Source organism: Bubalus kerabau, chromosome 4 (genome assembly GCF_029407905.1).
Source record: "Bubalus kerabau isolate K-KA32 ecotype Philippines breed swamp buffalo chromosome 4, PCC_UOA_SB_1v2, whole genome shotgun sequence".
Lineage (NCBI taxonomy): Eukaryota > Metazoa > Chordata > Mammalia > Artiodactyla > Bovidae > Bubalus > Bubalus kerabau.
The window spans coordinates 115,012,464-115,038,191 of NC_073627.1; the positions used below are offsets into that span (position 1 = coordinate 115,012,464).

The 25,728-nt window shown below is 41.1% G+C and overlaps 1 protein-coding gene across 3 annotated transcripts in view; it reads left to right on the forward strand.

Annotated features, from left to right (window-relative positions):
- Positions 1-25,728, forward strand: part of GDA (guanine deaminase) — a 248,433-nt gene that overhangs the window by 122,262 nt on the left and 100,443 nt on the right. Inside the window, exon 1 of one of the 3 annotated variants that reach the window (XM_055578306.1) lies at positions 6,518-6,812. The exons of 1 other annotated variant lie outside the window; for it this stretch is intronic. In XM_055578306.1, the coding sequence (XP_055434281.1) occupies positions 6,690-6,812 (123 nt within the window). In that variant the 5' untranslated portion in view covers positions 6,518-6,689. Of the gene's footprint in view, positions 1-6,517; positions 6,813-9,564; positions 9,691-25,728 lie in introns of those variants that run through there. One more of the 3 variants, XM_055578308.1, reaches the window with a different exon arrangement.

Below are 25,728 nucleotides of genomic sequence, written 5' to 3' on the forward strand. Positions count from 1 at the left end.
TCTGCATTCACATGCTTATATCTTTCCTTTTCTCCTTTGCTTTTTGCTTCTCATCTTTTCACAGCTATTTGTAAGGCCTACTCAGACAGCCATTTTGCTTTTTTGCATCTCTTTTTCCTGGGGATGGTCTTGATCCCTGTCTCCTGTACAATGTCACGAACCTCCGTCCATAGTTCATCAGGCACTCTGTCCATCAGATTTAGCCCCTTAAATCTATTTCTCACTTACACTGTATAATCATAAGGGATTTGATTTAGGTCATACCTGAATGGTCTAGTAGTCTTCCCTACTTTCTTCAATTTTAGTCTGAATTTGGTAATAAGGAGTTCATGATCTGAGCCAAGCCACAGTTAGCTCCTGGTCTTGTTTTTGCTGACTCTATAGAGCTTCTCCATCTTTGGCTGCAAAGAATATAATCAATCTGATTTCTTAAGAAGATTAACTTTATTCAAAGTACACAGTGATTAGTCATTCAATCAACCATGTGTAACAATGAAACACTATTTCCTACTAATTCCATTACCTCGGTAGAATGACTGCCATTGTTTGGCACACCTTTTCAATTCTAGCCATTATGTCCTAGGCATTTCCTGATTTTAACTATAGCATGCTGCTGCTGCTGCTAAGTTGCTTCAGTCATATCCAACTCTGTGTGACCCCATAGGTGGCAGCCTGCCAGGCTCCCCATCCCTGGGATTCTCCAGGCAAGGACATTGGAATGGGTTGCCATTTCCTTCTCCAATGCATGAAAGTGAAACATGAAAGTGAAGTCACTCATATGTGTCCAACTCTTTGTGACCCCATGGACTGCAGGCTACCAGACTCCTCCGCCCATGGGATTTTCCAGTCAAGAGTACTGGAGTGGGTTGCCATTGTGTTCTCTGAACCATAGCATAAACACCATTAAAAAAACTTGAGGCAAGAATATACAATGGAGAAAAGACAATCTCTTTAACAAGTGGTGCTGGGAAAACTGGTCAACCACTTGTAAAAGAATGAAACTAGAACATTTTCTAACACCATACACAAAAATAAACTCAAAATGGATTAAAGATCTAAATGTAAGACCAGAAACTATAAAACTCCTAGAGGAAAACATAGGCAAAACACTTTCTGACACAAATCACAGCAGGATCCTCTGTGACCCACCTCCCAGGGTATTGGTAATAAAAGCAAAAATAAACAAATGGGACCTAATTAAACTTAAAAGTTTTTGCACAACGAAGGAAACTATAAGCAAGGTGAAAAGACAGCTTTCAGAATGGGAGAAATAATAGCAAATAAAGCAACTGACAAAGAATTGTTAGGGGAAGCACACTGACTGAAACCGCCCACCCTGGCCAGGCACCATACTAACCATTTGCATGAGTTGTTTTATGACAGGAGATCCTGGTAAGGAACACGGAACTAATAAGCTACCACCAACTGGAAGAGTTCAGGAAAGGTCAAAAGGAGACACCACATGTCTGACCACCTCCCAGAATCCTTCTTCTTGCATCCATCTTGGCTGAACAAGGTGTGCACCACCAGAAAGGACTCTGAGTCAAAATGATTGGCTAAAGACAACCTGGAAACTAATCCCATCACCATGAAACCCTAGACTGCCAGCCATGTGGCAGAGCTATTTTCCTGGGTTCCCTTACCCTACTGCTCTCCACCCGGGTGTCTTTTCCCAATAAAATCTCTTGCTTTGTCAGCACATGTGTCTTCTCAGACAATTCATTTCCGAGTGTTAGACAAGAGCACAGTTTCAGGCCCTGGAAGGGGTCCCTCTTCCTGCAACAGAATTAATCTCAAAAATATACAAGCAGCTCATGCAGCTCAATTCCAGAAAAATAAACGACCCAATCAAAAAATGGGCCAAAGAACTAAACAGACATTTCTCCAAAGAAGATATACAGATGGCTAACAAACACATGAAAAGATGCTCAACATCACTCATTATCACAGAAATGCAAATCAAGACCCCAGTGAGGTACCATCTCACACCAACATTCAGATGCTCAACATTCAGAAAACTAAGATCACGACATCTGGTCCCATCACCTCATGGGATATAGATGGGGAAACAGTGGAAACAGTGTCAGACTTTATTTTTTGGGGCTCCAAAATCACTGCAGATGGTGATTGCAGCTATGAAATTAAAAGACGCTTACTCCTTGGAAGGAAAGTTATGACCAACCTAGATAGCATATTCAAAAGCAGAGACATTACTTTGTCTACAAGGTCTGTCTAGTCAAGGCTGTGGTTTTTCCAGTAGTCATGTGTGGATGTGAGAGTTGGACTGTGAAGAAAGCTGATTGCTGAAGAATTGATGTTTTTGAACTGTGGTGTTGGAGAAGACTCTTGAGAGTCCCTTGGGGACTGCAAGGAGATCCAACCAGTCCATTCTAAAGGAGATCAGTCCTGGGTGTTCATTGGAAGGACTGATGCTAAAGCTGAAACTCCAGGACTTTGGCCACCTCATGCGAAGAGTTGACTCATTGGAAAAGACCCTGATGCTGGGAGGGATTGGGGGCAGGAAGAGAAGGGGACAACAGAGGATGAGATGGCTGGATGGCATCACCAACTCAACGGACATGAATTTGAGTAAACTCTGGGAGTTGGTGATGGACAGGGAGTCCTGGCGTGCTGGGATTTATGATGTTGCAAAGAGTCAGACATGACTGAGCTACTGAACTAAACTGAACCCCAATGTTCATCACAGCACTGTTTATAATAGCCAAGACATGGAAGCAACCTAGATGTCCATCAGCAGATGAACAGATAAGAAAGCTGTGGTACATATACACAATGGAATAGTACTCAGCTATTAAATAGAATGCATTCGAATCAGTTCTAATGAGGTGGATGAAATTGGAGCCTATTATACAGAGTGAAGTAAGTCAGAAAGAAAAACTCCAATACAGTATATTAATGGAATATATGGAATTTAGAAAGATGGTAATGATGACCCTATATGCGAGATAGCAAAAGAGACACAGATGTAAAGAACAGACTTTTGAACTCTGTGGGAGAAGACGAGGGTGGATGATCTGAGAGAATAGCATTGAAATATGTATATTATCATATATGAAATAGATTGCCAGTCCAGGTTCGATGTCTGAGACAGGGTTCAGGGCTGGTGCAATAGGATGACCCTGAGGGATGGTATGGGGAGGGAGGTAGGAGGGGGGTTCAGGATGGGAAACACATATACACCCATGGCTGATTCATGTCAATGTGTGGTAAAAACCACTACAGTATTTAAAGTAATTAGCCTCCAATTAAAATAAATTAATTAAAAAAAAACTTGACATTTTATTACATGTAATTCCCACAGGGTCACATATATCCCCTATTGTTTTTTAAAACTTCATAATATTCTACTAAGTAAATGGATTCTAATTCACTAGACTCAATTGTTGGACATTTAGGTGACTTTCATTAAATAATAAATTAGTTGTATTTATTTTAGGAAACCAATACATCTTTTAGAAATGTTGAATTGATTCCACTTTTACAATAACAGCGAGACATTTTCTTTTCTTTCTAAGGTTTGTGTGTGTGTATTCAGATCAAGAGAATGTTTCAGTTGGGACTGCAAGCAGGAAGTGTGGTCTGCATAATCAGAAGAAAGCAACAGGGAGAAAGGGCTGACACCTCCCAGAGGCAAGGGCAGAGCTCTCAGTTTCCTAATCTCAGGGTTTCTTAATCTGAGTTCTTGGCAGGATGATCACTCAGCTTGGTGTGCCTGGGACTGGCAGTTTCCTGCATTGTGAAACTTTCAGTGCTAAAGCAAAGAAAGTCCTCATGAACTGGTCCTCCTCCACCTTGGTAAGGAGGAGGTGAAGGAATTGAGAAGGGGATCAATCATTTATATAAGCTACCCCTTGGTCATAAAAGCAGAGATTCAGAGAAAGCCTACTCATGCATGGCAATGTGAAACCCTGATACTTTATGAAGGAGCCAAAATAGATGTTTATCTCAAGTTACTTCTCTGCTCCCCCAAAAACCATTCATTCATTTAATATGTAAGAAATACCAGCACTGTTCTAGGCATAAGACACCTGGTTTTGTGGCACTTTTATTACTCTGTGTATCTGTGTGTGTGTACTGGGGGAAGGGAAGCAGAAATAAATAAAAAAGCATAAAATAAATGAAATTAGCTATGATAAATGCAATAGCAGAAACAAGATAGTTTAATGCAATAGAAACTGCGAGGGATAGGGTTGTGCTATTAGCTTGGTGTTGGAGGTAGATTACGCCAAAGAGCTGACATTTGAGGCAAACCAGTGATGAGAAGGGGCTTCCCTGGTGGCTCAGTGGTAAAGAATTTGCCTGCTAATGCAGGAGACTTGGGTTTGATCCCTTGGTCAGGAAGATCCCTGGAGAAAGAAATGACAACCCACTCCAGTGTTCTTGCCTGGGAAATCCCCTGGACAGAGGCGACTGGTGGGTTACAGTCCATGGGGTGGCAAAAGAGTCATACATGACTTAGTGACTACGAGGAGCCAGTCAGTATCCACAGGAGGCATTAGGGGCAGAAGGATCCACATGTACAAATGTCCTGAGTGGAAACAAGTTGTTCTTTCCGGAGGAACTTAGGAGAGGACTTCGTGCACATGCTGTAGGGTAGGACTGCTGACCTAGTCTCAGTCTTAGCAACTACTCAGTCCAAGTTCCATTTTCACAAACAAGGATGATAAGGATGCTGAGGCCCACTTGCATGGACCATAAACTCTTGATTCCTAATCCAGCACTCTTTCCACCAAGCCATGCCACACTGCCATTTCTGGTAACTTGGCTTGAGTACTTAATTTTTTCCCCCTGTACAGTTCAGTTCAGTTCAGTCGCTCAGTTGTGTCCGACTCTTTGCGACCCCATGAATTTCAGCACGCCAGGACTCCCTGTCCATCACCAACTCCTGGAGTTCACTCAAACTCATGTCCATCGAGTCAGTGATGCCATCCAGCCATCTCATCCTCTGTTGTCCCCTTCTCTTCCTGCCCCCAATCCCTCCCAGCATCAGAGTCTTTTCCAATGAGTCAACTCTTCGCATGAGGTGGCCAAAGTATTGGAGTTTCAGCTTTAGCATAATTCCTTCCAATGAACACCCAGAACTGATCTGCTTTAGAATGGACTGGTTGGATCTCCTTGCAGTCCCCAAGGGACTCTCAAGAGTCTTCTCCAACACCACAGTTCAAAGGCATCAATTCTGCGGCAACTCACACAGTACAACTCTCACATCCATACATGACTACTAGAAAAACCACAGCCTTGACTAGACAGACCTTTGTTGGCAAAGTAATGTCTCTGCTTTTGAATATGCTATCTAGGTTGGTCATAACTTTCCTTCCAAGGAGTAAGCATCTTTTAATTTCATGGCTGCAATCACCATCTGCAGTGATTTTGGAGCCCAGAAAAATAAAGTCTGACACTGTTTACACTGTTTCCCCATCTATTTCCCATGAACTGATGGGACCAGGTGCCATGATCTTAGTTTTCTGAATGTTGAGCTTTAAGCCCACTTTTTCACTCTCCTCTTTCACTTTGATCAAGAGGCTTTTTAGTTCCTCTTCATTTTCTGCCATAAGGGTAGTGTCATCTGCATATATGAGGTTATTGATATTTCTCCCGGCAATCTTGATTCCAGTGTACAACTGGAAGTAAATCAAAGAGATTCATTTATTTTAGGTATGAGAAAAATTGGAGTTGTTTGTGGGTGGACACAAGGGCCAAAACGTTAGCCTCAGGTGAAGAAAAGAACTTTGGGGTCAAGATTAACCTCCAGTGGTGGGACCCCAGCAATTCTGTAGGACATGCTTCCAGAACATCAGGTTAAGACAAATTCTGCAACTCACAGAAATGAAAATGAAACTGGTTGGTATGGTGAAAGAAAAGTGAAAGTTGTGTCTGACTCTTTGTGACCCCATGGACTGTAGCCCACCAGGTTCCTCTGTCCATGGAATTCTTCAGGCAAGAATACTGGAGGGAGTAGCCATTTCCTTCTCCAAGGGATCTTTCCAACCCAGAACTGAACCCAGATCTCCAGCACTGTAGGCAGATTCTTTACCATCTGAGCCACCAGGGAAGCCTAAGAATACTGGAGTGGATAGCCATTCCCTTCTCCAGGTAGTCAGCCATAACAGACCTGTCACCCTGGCACTGAACTTGTGCCAGGTAAGACCTTGTGGTTGAATAGGCCCAGAGTTGAGCCACAAATAGCTAAGAGTTTAAAGGGCAATAAAGCAGGTAGATGTGACTCTGGGTGTGCTAATTAAAGGCGGAGGAGAAAGCAGATGCAGTGATCAGTTAAAGTTACAGGTCTGGAATCCTGAATCCTCCAGCTCCTCCCTTCACCTCCGGCCCCCTGCATGGGCGACAGCCACCAAGGGTTAAAAGAATCGCTACGTGAGCGGTGATTTTGGAAACTCAAAGAGTTAACTGTATCAAAAAATAAAGCAGGGGAGGAGAGAAAGACTGGAACCAACTCACGGGAGACAAATCCTATTGGCATCGAGGAGGCAGGAAGCCAGCCCCTGGGCGCGGTCTGCAGGGGGCAGGCGATCGCGCGGAAGCGGGGGCAGGCCGAGGCCTGAGCGGGTGCCGGCTCGGCAGCTGCCCGCAGCCACAGGGAGTCCTCGCCGCGCGTTCGGCCGGTGCGCCCTCCTCCGCCCGCGGACTCCGCGCTGCGCGCCACCGCTTACATGTGTGCCGCCCGGATGCCGCCCCTGGCGCACATCTTCCGAGGGACGTTCGTCCACTCCACCTGGACCTGCCCCATGGAGGTGATACGGGACCACCTCCTTGGTGTGAGCGACAGTGGCAAAGTAAGCGGGTGCGGGGTCTGGCGCACCCCGACGGGCGGGCGGACAGGTGCAAGGAATCTCGCCCGGTGAGCCACGGACTCCGGAGTTAGCTCGGTGCGGAGTTGAACTTAAGGGTTTGGCTCTTTCCGGGAGAGCCCTGGTGCTGGGTTCGTGAGTTGGAATGGAAGTAAAGTGTTCCCAGGTGCTGGGAGATGTAGAGTACGATTGGTTCCACAGCCTTGCAGGCTTCGGTGGAAGGGGGAGCGAGGCTGTGCCCTCTCAAATCTTGAAATCATTAATAAACTAGCACCTTGCTTCATTCATTTTTGTATCTCAGGCTCCTGGCATAGTGCCTAGCATCGCCTAGGCGCTCCGTAAATTTGATTGAATTTATTGCGAACGAAATAATAGAAGGGTCATTTGATCAGTGTTGTTGAGCCCTTTCAGTGCATTCGAATAAGTTAAGAACTGATTTCATTCATCTGATCATTCAGCAAACAACATATTGATACTAATGATCCAGACTAGACAACTTGTAATACTAGAAAGGATAGTCCGAGAGAAATTTACCGCCTCACCGCCCCCACCCCACCCCCCAGCCATTTGCATCAAAACAAGCAGTTCCATTTTAAGGTTCAAAATGTCTTCTATGAGTGTATCTTTCGCACTTCTATTTCCAAAAATCAGGATTTAAAGACGTAGGTAACTTGAGTGTTCCATACACACCAGTGGTAATTGTATTGGCAGTGGCCTTGCCAGTTTCAGAGGAAGCCATTCCGTTTTTAGGAGAAAAATTAAAGATAGAGATGGGATATTTTTGAGCTTTTCCTCAACTACCGGTTTGGTTAGCAAAAGAACACATATTTGTGACTTGTCAGCTTGAAGATGCTATTCCTGACTGAAGATGCTTCCCAGTCAGTGACACTTTTGAATCATGACTCTTACATTTGGGGATAACTAAACCCTATTTTCTTATGGTGCTTAAAAATCTATACTCTGTGTATATTCAGGGAGCTTGCTGTTGTGTTTCCAAGGTGATGAGACTCTCAGAGCTCCTCCAATTGGGAAGACTCCAGTAAAGCCCATGGCTAATGAATTGTTGCCTTGGGTACTTGACCCTCAAGTTTCAGGGACCCTTTAGGCTTGGAGCAAGTCCCCAGAAACAAAGGAAGAGAGACTGCTAAACTAAGGAAAGATTAGAGATATTTGCTTAATTACAAGAAGCTGTTCAACAATTAGGTTTCTTTTACGATCTACATTTCCATTTCCAAAATTTGAAATGGTAGGATAGCAGGTGAGAGAATTGGCTAGTGGATTGCCTTTAATCAGTGGTAAGGAGGAATAAAAGGAAGTAATTTATCTAAAAAATTTACCATTCCTGGGGGTTGTACAGAAGAATAAAAGAGTGTCCTGAACATGCAATTAGTAGTTGAGTCAGGGAGTCTATTTGTAACTAAGGAGCATACTGAAGTTATAAATTTAGAAAAATGCCATTCCCCCACAAGAAAGAATTAACTAGGAATTGCATACAAACGTAAGTTAATCAAGTGGATTAGATTTACAGTATAAAATGCACTAATCGGTGAATTGGTAACTGTTTATCCCTCTCCTCTAGGTGCAAGTAGTTGATTCCTGATTGTAAAGGGTGGACATGTCACATGTATTTTAAGACTTGATTCCCTCATTTTGAAAGTGGGACTGCCTGGTCTTTAGAGTTGCTGGGATAAATATATTATTCATTAAAACGTTTTCAAGATTCTTACAGAAAATTGTATCCCCACAAAGTAAATAAATATGCAGAATCATCTTGATCTTTGCATTTTTACTGAGCACCCAATGCTGTTTCCAAACCTTGGGATGAATCAGAAACATCTGGGGTGTTTGTTAAAATGCCATTTCCTGAGCATCATCTTCCAGAGAATCTGAATCTGTAGATCTGGAGTAAGTCCTCAGAAGTGGCATTCACAAAAGTCCCAGGAGATTTGGGCACGGGTAGTGGATGGGTTCAGAGAAGGCAATGGCAACCCACTCCAGTACTCTTGCCTGGAAAATCCCATGGACAGAGGAGCCTGGTAGGCTGCAGTCCATGGGGTTGTGAAGAGTCAGACACGACTGAGTGACTTCACTTTCACTTTTCACTTTCATGCATTGGAGAAGGATATGGCAACCCACTCCAGTGTTCTTGGCTGGAGAATCCCAGGGCCGGGGGAGCCTGGAGGGCTGCTGTCTATGGGGTCGCACAGAGTCGGACACAACTGAAGCAACTTAGCAGCAGCAGCAGTGGATGGGTTGCATGTTGGGCAACCTCAGTATATAGGTTGCGTGATGGAACTAGTTGTAGGGGGGTCTTGGGTGCTTAGTTCTTCATTTCAAGCCCTGGGCTTGTGTAGCATCTCAGAGGGGACACAATTTCCCCTGTCTTCCTTCTCCCTTCTCCACCTAATCTTTCATTTTATTAACTTCATTTAGGCCCAGAGAATGATAATGACTAGCTACTTTTAATTCATCAATTAAAACTCATTCAAAATTAGGTTAATTTTTAAAAAATTCTCTAGTCAACAATTTAGTATTGGGCATTTTGAATTGAGTTAGTTTTTCTACTTAAGCAGCATGTAGCTTTTTGAAAGAGAAACTCCAGCATGTGTAATTCATTTGCAGATAGGTAATTGTGAGACACTGAGTGCTCACATATTACTAAATTGTTTAATTCTTCCCACTGGGTCAGGTTGACTTTAAAGATAGGTAAAAGATGTCTTGGGTCTTTAAAGCACATTTACCTGAGAGCAAGAGCGAGGAAGAAAATTGTTTTGGAGGTATTACCTTGGGGTAGCAGCAGCAAATCCTATGCAGACCAGAGTTCAAGTCGGGTCTCTACCACCTACCTGCTCAAAGCCCATGGGTGAGACATTTAACCTCTCTGAGCCCCAGTTTCTGCATTTGTAGAATGAGATTTACTTCTGCTAAATATTAAATGAGATAATGTATGAAAATGCTTGTCACTTAGTGGATACTCAGCACATACCATGTTCATTTTGTCCTCTTACTTCCCTCTGCACCTAGCAAATCCTTAACCTCTTGCTCACTGTAGCATTTTTGCCTATCTCCACATGATGATATTCATGCAGGTGAACAGGTGGAGAAGGAAGCTTGGCCCAAGGTGAATTGTGTGGGAGGTGGGGGAGGTCACTGGACCTCTGCTGTGCAGCGTCACTGCTCATGCCAGTGACCCTCTGGGAAGAACAATTTAAAGAGCATTTGCTGCCAGGTTTCCTAGTACATTACTTTCAGTATCTCTTTTATTCTTCAATGTAATTATTTCCTCTTAAAGTTGGGAAAGTTGAGACTTGAGAAATCATGCATCCAGAGATGGGTTTTGAATTAACATAACCAAAGCCCGTATTCTCTTTACTAGAGTAGCCCACCTCTTTGAGGCACAGTCACTGACCTCAAAGAACATGCACTGTTGGCAAGAAAGCTTAGACTTGTACTTATTGTAAAAGTGGACTGCTTTCTGAGTGAAACAGTGGGCTCACTGCTAGAAATACACTGATGAATGAAATATGCAAACTCAGCCCTGTCCTTGTATGACTGATCATTTAGTAATTAACAGAATCTGCTATGACCTTCAGAACTTGAGCTAATCTTTAAGTGGGGTAATCTAAGATCATGGCATCTGGTTCCATCACTTCAGGGCAAATAGATGGGGAAACAGTGGAAACAGTGGCTCACTTTATTTTTTGGGCTCCAAAATCACTGCAGATGGTGACTGCAGCCATGAAATTAAAAGATGCTTACTCCTTGGAAGGAAAGTTATGACCAACTTAGACAGCATATTAAAAAGCAGAGATATTACTTTGTCCACAAATGTCTGTCTACTCAAGGCTATGGTTTTTCCAGTGGTCATGTATGGATGTGAGAGTTTGACTGTGAAGAAATCTGAGCACCAAAGAAATGATGCTTTTGAACTGTGGTGTTGGAGAAGACTCTTGAGAGTCCCTTGGACTGCAAGGAGATCCAACCAGTCCATCCTAAAGGAGATAAGTCCTGGGTGTTCATTGGAAGGACTGATGCTGAAGCTGAAACTCCAAAATGTTGGCCACCTGATGTGAGGAGCTGACTCATTTGAAAAGACCTTGATGCTAGGAAAGACTGAGGGCAGGAGGAGAAGGGGACGACAGAGGATGAGATGGTTGGATGGCATCACCATCTCAATGGGCATGGGTTTGGGTAGGCTCTGGGAGTTGGTGATGGACAGGGAGGCCTGGCGTGCTGTGGTTCATAGGGTTGCAAAGAGTCGGACACGACTGAGCAACTGAACTGAACTGAAGGTGGGAAGAAGGCTTTCCTGTGTGTGGAGTGACATTTCAGTGATGTTCTGAAGGATAAGTAGATTTGAATAGGTAGGGAAGGCAAAATTGGAGATAAGGAAGAGCCTTTTAGGTAGAGGGACAGCCTGTGCAAAGGCTATTGGGTAGGAAGGAATGAAAGTGTAAAGGTGGTTAGAATCAAAAGTTCTAGGAGAAGGATAACCCAAGATAAGACTGGAGAGGTAAATGGGGCAAAATCTTGGACAGCGTAGAAAGTTTGGGGAGGAATTTACCATGACCAAGTTTTGCATTTTTTAAAGATCATTCTAGCTTTAGGATAAAGACTGCATGGAGAGGAGTTAAGTCCAGGCAAGGAAATTGACAGGATCCTGTTGCAATAGTTTAGGTGAATGGGATGTGAGTTATAAGAGATGAAATGTAATGTATCAATTAAGAAATGATTTCTCAGTAATATCTGTATCACTTATTACCTATGTGAATTTGAACAAGTTACTTAACAATTCTATTTCCAAGTCTCCTCATGTATAAAATGATTACTATAATTTATCTCATAGAGTTGTTAAAAGATTAAATGAATTAATAATTGTAAAGTGTGTAGAATAATGCCTTGCAATGAAGTACATGCCCAGTAAACATAAACAGTTATCAGCAATGGAGATGAAAAGAGGTGGACAGAATTGGTAACTATTTCAGGTCAAATCAACTGAATTTGATAACAGAATTAGGAAGATGTTTGTGAATGTATTAAATTGTATGGTGAGCTACAAATTGGTTGGTGATAGGAAAAATTTGATGAAGGAAGCCAAAATTGAACTGGACATTAAAGAACACATAGGACTTGAACATTCAGAAAAGAGTTAAATAGCCATGGTTAAGGGAATGAGTCAATGTTCTTTAATTTCCAAAACTACTCAGAGGAGCAAGAGTTGTATTTCAGCTGAAATTGAATCATCTTGCTTTGTTAGGAGTTCTCATAGTCTGAATCACAAATCTTAGTAGTTGTGTATCATCTTTTCCTTTTTCTTAGGCTGGTGAAGATCTTCTGATAAGCTCAAGACTTCAGAATATCTCATGATCTTGAAGAGGGAATTTAGGATAAGCTATTTGTTCTGAGTCTGCCAGATCAGAGCTTCACTTTCATTAGAAACGTGTGTCCATGGCCAAATATCACATTTTCTTCTTGTAAATTCCCATTTTCTGGAAGGCAGATTGCTTTGTTCAAAATGCTTATGGCAGACACTGTTGGTTACCCACTCAGTAGCCATAACCCCTTCTTTCTTATTAACACTTTCTGAATTTGATAACCTGTAATACTTGGCTCATAGATATATCATGGTGTAAGCCATCCACAGTAATCATAATTCTGCTTGTTGGATACTTATTTCTGTAACTTCCTGGTAGCTAAGGGTGGTCAGTGGTGGCATTCCAGCATACAGGAAGTCATCTCAGAGGATTCTGGGAAATATTTTTATCCCTAAAAAATAGACACAGATGTGGAAAGAGAAGTCTTCCTTTATTAGATGTTTTCACATAAGGAATGGGGCTGCTGCTGCCACTGCTTGGGTCAATGAGGAAAAAATTAAGAGGTTTCCAGAGGCACCAACCTAGTCCCTCTTTGAACATATAGATGTGAATAACATCATTGAACAGTTAGCTGTCCCTGGAGCTTTCCAAGAAGTCCCTTGACTTATTCCATGAAATAACAAAATGTCTTCATTGTCTACTTCATTGTCTACTTCTCTGTAAGTTGCAGCTCAAAGCACCTCTAACAATTACACTGCTTTGTCAAAGAATCACATTATTTTTCAAAGAACTGCTAGCTGCTTTGTCCTTTTTTTCATTTCTATTTTCTCCTTATTGGCCAAAAATGTCAGTGTCTCCTCAGGCACCCATATCAGTATTCAGGCCCCCTAACTGGCCCCTGGGATATCTTTGTGTATACCCCTTTCCATTGTCATTGGCCCTGTCCAAGCTTCCATTGTCTTTCCTCAAGTATTATAGGAACCTCCTAACAGTTTTCTCTCCCCCATTCTAATACCTCCTCCTCATTATTGACAGTTTCTTTCTTGAAGGATGGGTAATGTCATGTATCTTCTCTTTGCTGTATCATAGCAACCACCTGTGACTCTCTGGTGCCTCTAAGATCCAAATGCCCCTGGAACACATTTCAGGCATGACATTTGGTCCCAAGCTGCTTTCTTAATACTTCTTCCTGCTCCATCCTTCTTGCTTGCAATTAGGAGTAGGGTTACCATGAGCTCAGGGATTGCTGCTGCTGCTGCTAAGTCACTTCAGTCATGTCCGACTCTGTGTGACCCCATAGACGGCAGCCCTCCAGGCTCCCCCAGCCCTGGGATTCTCCAGGCAAGAACACTGGAGTGGGTTGCCATTTCCTTCTCCAATGCATGAAAGTGAAGTCGCTCAGTCGTGTCCAACTCTTAGCGACCCCATGGACTGCAGCCCCCAGGCTTCTCTGTCCATGGGATTTTCCAGGCAAGAGTACTGGAGTGGGGTGCCATTGCGTTCTCTGTCAGGGATATCTGCTGCTGCTGCTGCTAAGTTGCTTCAGTTGTGTCTGACTCTGTGCGACCCCATAGATGGCAGCCCATCAGGCTCCACCATCTATGGGATTCTCCAGGCAAGAGTACTGGAGTGGGGTACCATTGCCTTCTCCCAGGGATATCTATCTATGCCAATTTCTCACCGTGTCCCAGCACATCCTATCATTTTACACCTCCATGTTTTTGGTGCGAATCCCTCAGCCTGGAATAGTCCTCCTTTATATAAATCCCTTTTCTACTCTACCTCTATCAAAGTGAAATCTTGCTCTTTCTCCAAGGCCCAGTTCTAATATCCCCTTCTTCCCAAAGGCTTCTTTGACCACCATCCCCCAGTTGAAATAAATTACCTTTTGTTTTTCCATAAAATTTTGCATGTATATTCAAACCAGTGTTTTCCTGGTGGTTAAGTGCATGGCTTCTGGAGTCAGACTATGTGGATTCAAATTTCAGCTCTGCCACTTATTTGGAAAAATTTCCCAACATATTAGAGCCTTGGTACCCTCATTTATAAAATATGGACAACAATAGCACATTGAAGGAGAGGTGAGGCAGATGAGATAGTATGTGTAAAGCATTTGGCACATAGTAATAGCTTAACAAATATTGGACATTGTTATTATTTTTTCTCACAAAGTGATTATTTCACTTTTGCCTTTAATTATACTTAGCTCTATAGAATATTCTCACTCACTGAATTGATTTAAAATTCTTTGACAAATGGGAGGTGAACTGGGGAGAAGGTAACATTTATTAAGTCATAATTTGTGTCAGACACTCTGTCAGACTCTTTATACAACAGTCCCGAGATGAGACATCATCATCATCTTTGTCATCCCTATCCTACAAATAAGGAAACGGAGGTTCAGAGAGTTAGCTGGTTTGACTGCAGTCACGGCAAGTGAGTGGCAAGGCCAAGACTGACACCCAAGCCTGTCTGATTTCTAACGTACTTTCCAGGGGTTCTGGCTGCCTCCTCTCATGAAGAGGGCTGGCACTCCATTATGTTTAAGGCTCCTCAACATTGTCTTACTGTTTGTAACACAATGTAGGCGATCAGAAAAGTGTTTTGAAGGGGATATGTAGTGATGTGATGTAGTGGATTATCGTGTGTGGTAATTTAGAAAAATACATTTCTGATTCCGGAGAGATTTTTAAATAAAGCACAACTTGATTTACTCTTTGAGGCCTTAAAGCGGTGCTGCTGAATGTGACTGGAATTTGCTGTCCTTCCAGTTGCATAAAGTTGTCTGTTAATTCCTGGAATGTCTTGGCAGTCTGGTTGATTCATTGCTGTGAGGCAGCATAGGTATTAGTGTATCTTACACACGGCTGATTGCTTGTGAGGTTCTGACGGGTACAGAGGTGGTGGACAGGATGTCCTGCAGGCCTATGGTATGCCCATTCACTTAATGGGCATTGATCTGACTTTGTTCAGTTGCTCAGTCGTGTCTGACTCTGCAACCCCATGGACTGCAGCACGCCAGTCTTCCCTGTCCTTCACCATTTCCCAGAGCTTGCTCAAACTCATGCCCATTGAGTGGGAGGTGCTATCCAACCATCTCATCCTCTGTTGTCCTCTTCTCCTCTTGTCTTCAGTCTTTCCCAGCATCAGGGTCTTTTCCAGTGAGTCAGTTCTTTGCAACAGGTGGCCAAAGTGTTGGAGCTTCAGCTTCAGCACCAGTCCTTCCAGTGAATATTCAGGGTTGATTTCCTTTAGGATTGACTGGTTTAATCTCCTTGCTGTCCAAGGGACTCTCAGGAGTCTTTTCCAACACCACAGTTCAAAGGCATCACTTCTTTGGCACTCAGCCTTTTTTATTGTCCAGCTGTCACATCTGTATATGACCACTGGAAAAACCATAGCTTTGACTATACAGACCTTTGTTGGCAAAGTAATGTCTCTGCTTTTTAATATGCTGTCTAAGTTGTCATAGCTTTTCTTCCAAGAAGCAAGTGTCTTAATTTCATGGCTGCAGTGATTTTGGAGCCCAAGAAAATAAAATCTGTCACTCTTCTTATTGTTGATCTGACTATTTAGTATGGATAAAGGTCAGGGTGGACTTCCCTCACTTGCAGGAAGAAAAATCTAATTGGTCATGTGTTTACAATCCCCTTTCTGTAGAAAGGAATTAAGGCAGTTCCGGGGCATGACTTTCTTGATGGCTCAGATGGTAAAGCATCTGTCTACAATGCAGGAGACCCGGGGTCGATCCCTAGGTCAGGAAGATCCACTGGAGAAGGAAATGGCAATCCACTCCAGTACTATTGCCTGGAAAATTCCATGGACAGAGGAGCCTGGTAGGCTACAGTCCATGGGGTCACAAAGAATCAGACACGACTGAGCGACTTCACTTACTTACTTACTTAGAGGGCATAGGCAAGTGGTGATGCTTTTATATATGTAAGAGAGAAGAAAAAGTTAGTTGTTGACATAAAACAAAACTATAAATTAAGGTGCATTGTGAAACGACTTACATTCTTACTGGTTTCTAACTTTCTTAGGTGCCAGCTGTTGAAAGGATATGTTGCCTAATTGGCAATTGCTGAAAGCAGTTGCACAAGGGAAACACAACTATTCTTTTTTTAAAAAAACTTTATTTTGTTTTGGGATATAGATGATTAACAAAGAAGAAGTAAAGCTCTCACTGTTTGCAGATGACATGATCCTCTACATAGAAAACCCTAAAGACTCCACCAGAAAATTACTAGAACTAATCAATGACTATAGTAAAGTTGCAGGATATAAAATCAACACCCAGAAATCCCTTGCATTCCTATACACTAATAATGAGAAAACAGAAAGAGAAATTAAGGAAACAATTCCATTCACCATTGCAACGGAAAGAATAAAATACTTAGGAATATATCTACCTAAAGAATCTAAAGACCTATATATAGAAAACTATAAAACACTGGTGAAAGAAATCAAAGAGGACACTAACAGATGGAGAAATATACCATGTTCATGGATTGGAAGAATCAATATAGTGAAAATGAGTATACTACCCAAAGCAATCTATAGATTCAATGCAATCTCTATCAAGCTACCAACAGCATTCTTCACAGAGCTGGAACAAATAATTTCACAATTTGTATGGAAATACAAAAAACCTCGAATAGCCAAAGCGATCTTGAGAAAGAAGAATGGAACTGGAGGAATCAACCTACCTGACTTCAGGCTCTACTACAAAGCCACAGTTATCAATTTTACAGTAAATAGTACTATGCTGAAGGAGAAACCTGAGAACTTTCTCAGGCGTATCAATCTGTTATATAGTTTGGGTCTTATAATACCTGCTCTGGTTAGGCTGGTGATAATATTACATTTACTAAATCTAGTACTGTGTTCTTGTTGACCTGAGTTAGAGATGTAAACAGTGTTTCCAGGTTATAGCACTTTAATTATTTCTAAACGATATCTACAGGTCACTCATTCCTAAGGGTGAGAAGAGTAACCACAATTGTGTGGATGTTTGACTCTTGACATTAGATGAACTCAAATCTTGAAACAGATTGATGGCATTCTTTTCCAAAAACATTAGACTTCTGTGAATCTTTCTTTTGTTTTGGTTTTTGGTTGTTCTTTTTGTTTTTGCTTTGACAAGTTCTAGTTAACTTTGGTGGATTATACTAAGCCATGATATGATGAATGTTCCTTAATATGTCTTTGTAAACAACACTTTTTAAGTCATAATTTGTTCTCAAGCTGCTTTTTGTTCTATTATTTGAATTGTAGTAAATAGTCGATTGGTCAACAAGAGATTCTGTGTCAAGGAGTTAAGGAATGAATAGAAAGATTGCTATTAGAGTGGTTCTCAATGAACTGTTTCATATTTATCAGATGTCACTATGCATATCAAAGAAAGGATTCAGATGCTTAAACTGTAGTAGGAGGTTAGTGTTATTGCTGCCTTATTATGTGTTAGTACCTTGTTCATGTTCTTGTAATAACCTAGTATAAGAAGCCTCCTCATTTCACAGGTAAGGAATCTGATGTTTAGAAGTTAATCAACCCCCTCTCTATGATGGTAATCATTAAAACAAGGCCCTGGTGAGAGAGATCAGATGGGCCTCAGGATGTTACTCAGTCTGTTCCCTCCCCACTGAAGAAGATAAAGGACCTCTTGGGAAGGCTTAAGTGTAATTGTCCAAATGAAGGATGAATCTAATGACTTCTTGACTCCCTGAGGCTATGACTCTGCACCCTTCTGTGCAAACAGGAGCAAAGCCCTTTCCAAGTGCAGTGAAACCATGGCTGTAACGACTGCAGTTGGTCAAGGAAAGGGCAGACATGCTTGCCCGCTTTCCTACCTGATGACAGCCTAAAATGTGTCCAACATGGATTTCACAGCAGTTTTTCCTAATTGCAACCTGTCTACAGGAAAGGTGGAGAGAGAGGTACAAACCAAAATGTGCTGAGGAACCTGTAGACCTGTAGAAAGGTGGTTCTTGATGCTGTTCTTTGCTGAAATGTGGACACAGGAATGAAGTTTATTCATTCTTATCCACAAGTTGCAGCGGAGCAAGTGAGCCCAGTGGTTTGACGGCTGTTTGTCACTTTGCTGTGGGGTGTGCTGGTTGCCAGGGCTGGTCCTCTGGGGCCCTTCGTTATTGAGTTTTCTATACAGATCTGTAACTGTGCCCTCAAGGGAATTTCAAGGTAAATGTGGAATAAACTAAGTCTTACTGTCTTATGTCATTGCTGTATTCTTAGATTTTTATAACAATGTATTTCACTTTCATGCATTGGAGAAGGAAACGGCAACCCACTCCAGTGTTCTTGCCTGGAGAATCCCAGGGATGGGGGAGCCCGGTGGGAGGCGGTCTATGGGGTCACACAGAGTCGGACACGACTGAAGCGACTTAGCAGCAGTAGCAGCATATTACCTCACCAGGGAAAGGTTATTCTAATTGCAGTTAATTACATTTGTGTAAGATTTTTGTCACTGAATGTTCACATGGTACAAAGTGTCTTTAGACAATGTGATTGATTTGGTAGACATTCTTTCTCTCTCTTTCCCACTGAGGAGCCAGAAGAGCTGGAGCCATCGTGATTTTCATGCAGGTGAGCTCACCTGGGCTTCTTTACCTGCTCTCTTAGGGCAGCCAGAGAAAAAAACCGAAAGCACAAGGGCTTTTCAAGCTCCTTTTGTGCCACATTTGCTAATGTCCAGTTGGCCAAAGCAAGTCACGTGTCAAGCCCACATCAGTTTGGGAGAGTAACACATGAGGGCATGTGGTTTGGGGCTGTTGCTATAACAACCTACCACATACATGAAACTCCACACATAACCTGAAAAATTCCAAAGAAGCTACTTTTCATTACTACTTAAAGCTGTGTCTCATTTCTGAACCTGGTCATTGAGTTATTTTTTATTAAAGCTTCTAATTATCTCAAAAAAAAAAAAAAAAAAAGACAGTATGGTACTGGCACAAAGACAGAAATGTAGATCAATGGAACAAAATAGAAAGCCCAGAGATAAATCCACGCACATGTGGACACCTTATCTTTGACAAAGGAGGCAAGAATATACAATGGATTAAAGACAATCTCTTTAACAAGTGGTGCTGGGAACTCTGGTCAACCACTTGTAAAAGAATGAAACTAGAACACTTTCTAACACCATACACAAAAATAAACTCAAAATGGATTAAAGATCTAAATGGAAGACCAGAAACTATAAAACTCCTAGAGGAGAACATAGGCAAAACACTCTCTGACATACATCACAGCAGGATCCTCTATGACCCACCTCCCAGAATATTGGAAATAAAAGCAAAAATAAACAAATGGGACCTAATTAACCTTAAAAGCTTCTGCACATCAAAGGAAACTATTAGCAAGGTGAAAAGACAGCCTTCAGAATGGGAGAAGATAATAGCAAATGAAGCAACTGACAAACAACTAATCTCGAGAATATACAAGCAACTCCTACAGCTCAACTCCAGAAAAATAAATGACCCAATCAAAAAATGGGCCAAAGAACTAAATAGACATTTCTCCAAAGAAGACATACAGATGGCTAACAAACACATGAAAAGATGCTCAACATCACTCATTATCAGAGAAATGCAAATCAAAACCACTATGAGGTACCATTTCTCACCAGTCAGAATGGCTGCGATCCAAAAGTCTACAAGTAATAAATGCTGGAGAGGGTGTGGAGAAAAGGGAACCCCCTTACACTGTTGGTGGGAATGCAAACTAGTACAGCCACTATGGAGAACAGTGTGGAGATTCCTTAAAAAACTGGAAATAGACCTGCCTTATGATCCAGCAATCCCACTGCTGGGCATACACACTGAGGAAACCAGAAGGGAAAGAGACACGTGTACCCCAATGTTCATCGCAGCACTGTTTATAATAGCCAGGACATGGAAGCAACCCAGATGTCCATCAGCAGATGAATGGATAAGAAAGCTGTGGTACATATACACAATGGAGTATTACTCAGCCATTAAAAAGAATACATTTGAATCAGTTCTAATGAGGTGGATGAAACTGGAGCCTATTATACAGAGTGAAGTAAGCCAGAAAGAAAAACACCAATACAGTATACTAATGCATATATATGGAATTTAGAAAGATGGTAACAATAACCCTGTGTACGAGACAGCAAAAGAGACACTGATGTATAGAACAGTCTTATGGACTCTGTGGGCGAGGGAGAGGGTGGGAAGATTTGGGAGAATGGCATTGAAACATGTAAAATATCATGTATGAAATGAGTTGCCAGTCCAGGTTCGATGCACGATACTGGATGCTAGGGGCTGGTGCACTGGGACGACCCAGAGGGATGGAATGGGGAGGGAGGAGGGAGGAGGGTTCAGGATGGGGAACACATGTATACCTGTGGTGGATTCATTTTGATATTTGGCAAAACTAATACAGTTATGTAAAGTTTAAAAATAAAATAAAATTAAAAAAAAATAAATAAACAAATACAAAATTTAAAAAAAAAAAAAAACAATGTTATGATAGTTTCAGGTGAACAGAGAAGGGACTCAGCCATACATGTACATGTTTCAATTTTTCCCCAAACTCCTCTCCCATCCAGGTTGCCACATAGAAACACATCGATTCTTAATCACAGTTTCAATTTTAGTGCTTGTGATTTGTCTGTTCATATTTTCTGTTTCTTCCTGGTTCAGTCTTGGGTAACTGTACCTTTCTAAGAATTTGTCCGTTTCTTCTGGGTTGTCCATTTTATTGACATACAGTTGTTCATAGTAGTCTCTTATGATTCTTGGTATGCCTATGGAGTCAGTTGTAAATTTCTTTCTTTTTTTTTTCATTTCTAATTTCTCACTGCTGATTTGATTCTTCTCCCTTTTTTTTTTTCCTTGCTAAATCTGACTAAAGGTTTCTCAATCTTTTTATCTTTTCAAAGAACCAGCTTTTAGTTTCATTGGTCTTTGCAATTGTTTTGTCTCTATTTCATTTATTTCTGCTCTGATCTTTATGATTTCCTTCCCTCTACTAATTTTAGCTTTTGTTTGTTGTTCTTTCTCTAGTTGTTTTAGGGGTAAAGTTAGGTTGTTTATTTGAGACTTTTCTTGTTTCATGAGGTAAGATTGTATTGCTATGAACTTCATTCTTAGAACTGCTTTTGCTGCATCCAATAAGTTTTGGATCTTGATGCTTTCATTTGTTACTAGGTGTTTCTTTTTTTCTTTTTCCTTCTTCTTTGATTTCTTCAGTGATCCAATGGTTGTTTACCAGCATATTGTTTAGCCACCACATGTTTATGAGAAACACACCTATTCTTGATGCTGGTTCAGATGGGAATTTCTCCTAGGCGGACACTGTGTCTTATAATTAAAGTCTTAACAACTTTCCTGTGCAAGGTAGCATTTTGTAGAATTGCCTCTCTTGAGCTGCAGATGTGACAGGAAGAAGAGGGTTCATAAAACCGTTCTGTAGGGCTGAAGCTGTGGGGAAGGGGCTGTGGGAGGTGTTCCAGGTACCTAGGTCTTGGCTGATCTGAAATTGTCCTAGAGATAGGCTTCAGGCTGTCAGAGGGATGGGCAGGACCACAAGTCTCCCAGGCACTCCTCTTAAAGGTGGTCCTTTTTATGGAGTTATGATGAACACCAAGAGGGAGGAACCTAGTATTAATAGTTATTGTTATAAGCCTGGAGTGAAGCTGGTTTTCTGTGGCCAGTAAAATGTAGAACCACCTGCCTTTACTGATAATCCAGTTTTGTGGATGTTGAGGCTAAAAGAGTCTGTTCAATAATTTTATTTTTTTAATTTTAATTTTATTTTATTTTTAAACTTTACAAATTGTATTAGTTTTGCCAAATATCAAAATGAATCCACCACAGGTATACATGTGTTCCCCATCCTGAACCCTCTTCCCTCCTCCCTTCCCATACTATCCCTCTGGGTCGTCCCAGTGCACTAGCCCCAAGCATCCAGTATCGTGCATCGAACCTGGACTGGCAACTCATTTCATACATGATATTATACATGTTTCAATGCCATTCTCCCAAATCTTCCCACCCTCTCCCTCGGCAACAGAGTCCATAAGACTGTTCTATACATCAGTGTCTCTTTTGCTGTCTTGTACATAGGGTTATTGTTAGCATCTTTCTAAATTCCATATATATGCATTAGTATACTGTATTGGTGTTTTTCTTTCTGGCTTACTTCACTCTGTATAATAGGCTCCAGTTTCATCCACCTCATTAGAACTGATGGAGTATTACTCACCATTAAAAAGAATACATTTGTTCAATAATTTTAAATTCATTTTTATTGGTGAGAAATACTCTTCCTAGAAGGCATGCCAGTTTTGAGCCTGCTTATCTTCCATTTCACTTGGGTGCAAGCTCATTGTCTAAGGCTCACATCAAGTACCATCTCCAAAATCTTTTTACTACTTCCCTACCCTCAAAGTGTTCTCTCTGTTTTATAACCATCTCTTTTTAAAAAGTTAATTTTTTATTGAGGTATATTTGCTTTAAAATGTTATGTTGTTTTCTTCTATACAGCAAAGTAAATCAGCTATATGTTTACATATATCCCCTCTTTTTTTGAATTTTCTTCCCATTTAGGTCACCACAGAGCTTTGAGTAGAGTTCTCTAGGCTATACAGTATGTTCTCATTAGTTATCTATTTTGCAAATAGTATCAATAGTGTATAAGTATCATCTCAATCTCCCAGCTAATCCCACTCCTTTTCCCCCTAGTTATCCACACATTTGCTTTCTATGTCTGTGTCTCTATTTCTGCTTTTCAAATAAGGTCATCTATACCATTATTCTAGGTACCACATATATGTATTAATATACAATATTTGCTTTTCTCTTTCTGACTTAGTTCACTCTTTCTGACAGTCTCTAGGTCCAACCACATCTCTAAATGACAAGTTTCACTCCTTATAATGTCTGAGTAATATTCCATTGTGTATATGTACCACATCTTCTTTATCTACTCCTCTGATGATGGGCATTCAGGTTGTTCCATGTCCTGGCTACTGTAAATAGTGCCACAGTGAATGTTGATGTGCATGTATCTTTTCAAGTTACGGTTTTCTCTGGGTATATGCCCATGAGTGGGATTGCTGGATCATGATAGTTCTTATTTAGTTTTCTAAGGAACTGCCATACTGTTCTCCATAGTGGCTATATAAATTTACATTCCGACCAGTAGTATAAGAGGGTTCCCTTTTCTCCACACCTTCTCCAGCATTTATTGTTAGTGGATTTTTTGCTGATGGCCATTCTAACTGGTGTGAGTGATACCTCATTGTAGTTTTGATTTGTATTTCTCTTAATAATCAGTGATGTTTGTGCATCTTAAATAGTCATTTGTCCAAAGAAGACATACAGGTGGCCAGCAAACTTATGAAAAAATGCGCAACATCACTAATTATTAATCGTCTCTTTTATTGTCTTTTCTTCTTACACAGTATGTATCTACACTTGCTGACCATGTACCTTATTTGTGTATATTTTCACTCAAATTGATTTTAAGTCTAGTCACATGGTGAAAGAAAGTAGAAGAAACCTACTACTTATCAAGCACAGGATTTTGCAAATAATTTAGGTGCTTAATAGATATTTAATAAATCAGTGGATTCTCTGAAGCATTATAAAAAACTGTTGTACAAATTGTTTCAATCTTTATTGAGAATATTTCTAAACTATATTTGTGTGTACTTTAGAAAGTACAATATTGCATATAATTTAATCTTGTCTGTAGTGACTTTCGTTACACAAAATGTAAATATTCAGAAGTTAATTCTGTTGATTAAATTTATTCTGGTTTGAGAATGATATAACTTTTAAGAAGTTTTTCTTTTTTGTCAAAACACAGGAATTGGAGATTACTCTTTTTTGTACTCTAGTACTTACAAATATTTTTACACATTTAATCATTCCTTCTACAATATTGAATACCTGTTATATGCTGTGAAAAGAAGGGAGGTGAAAAGCAAAGGGGAAAAGGAAAGATATATCTGTTTGAATGCAGAGTTCCAAAGAATAGCAAGGAGAGATAAGAAAGCCTTCCTCGGAGATCAGTGCAAAAAAATAGAGGAAAACAATAGAATGGGAAAGCCTAGAGATCTCTTCAAGAAAATTAGAGACACCAAGGGAACATTTCATGCAAAGATGGGCTCAATAAAGGACAGAAATGGTATGGACCTAACAGAAGCAGAAGGTATTAAGAAGAGGTGGCAAGAATACACAGAAGAACTATACAAAAAAGATCTTCATGACCCAGATAATCATGATGGTGTGATCACTCACCTAGAGCTAGACATCCTGGAATGTGAAGTCAAGTGGGCCTTAGTAAGCATCACACGAACAAAGCTAGTGGAGGTGATGGAATTTCAGTTGAGCTATTTTAAATTCTAAAAGATGATGCTGTGAAAGTGCTGCACTCAATATGCCAGCAAATTTGTAAAACTCAGCAGTGGCCAGAGGACTGGAAAAGGTCAGTTTTCATTCTAATCCCAAAGAAAGGCAATGCCAAAGAATGCTCAAACTACCGCACAATTGCACTTATCTTACATGCTAGTAAAGTAATGCTCAAAATTCTCCAAGCCAGGCTTCAGCAATACATGAACCATGAACTTCCTGATGTTCAAGCTGGTTTTAGAAAAGGCAGAGGAACCAGAGATCAAATTGCCAACATCTGCTGGATCATGGAAAAAGCAAGAGAGTTCCAGAAAAACCTCTATTTCTGCTTTATTGACTATGCCAAAGCCTTTGACTGTGTGGATCACAATAAACTGTGAAAAATCCTGAAAGTGATGGGAATACCAGACCACCTGACCTACCTCTTGAGAAACCTGTATGTAGGTCAGGAAGCAACAGTTAGAACTGGACATGGAACAACAGACTGGTTCCAAATAGGAAAAGGAGTACGTCAAGGCTGTATATTGTCACCCTGTTTATTTAACTTATATGCAGAGTACATCATGAGAAATGCTGGGCTAGAGGAAGCACAAGCTGGAATCAAGATTGCTGGGAGAAATATCAATAACCTCAGATATGCAGATGACACCACCTTATGGCAGAAAGCAAAGAATAACTAAAGAGCCTCTTGATGAAAGTGAAAGAGGAGAGTGAAAGAGTTGGCTTAAAGCTCAACATTCATAAAACGAAGATCATGGCATCCAGTCCCATCATGGCAAATAGATGAGGAATCCATGGAAACAGTGGCTAGCTTTATTTTTCTGGGCTCCAAAATCACTGCAGATTGTGATTGCAGCCATGAAATTAAAAGACGCTTACTCCTTGAAAGGAAAGTTATGACCAACCTAGATAGCATATTCAAAAGCAGAGATATTACTTTGTCCACTAAGGTCCATCTAGTCAAGGCTATGGTTTTTCCAGTAGTCGTGTATGGATGTGAGAGTTGGACTATAAAGAAAGCTGAGCACCAAAGAATTGATGCTTTTAAACTGTGGTGTTGGAGAGGACTCTTGAGAGTCCCTTGGACTGCAAGGAGATCCAACCAGTCCATCCTAAAGGAGATCAGCCCTGGGTGTTCATTGGAAGAACTGATGCTAAAGCTGAAACTCCAGTACTTTG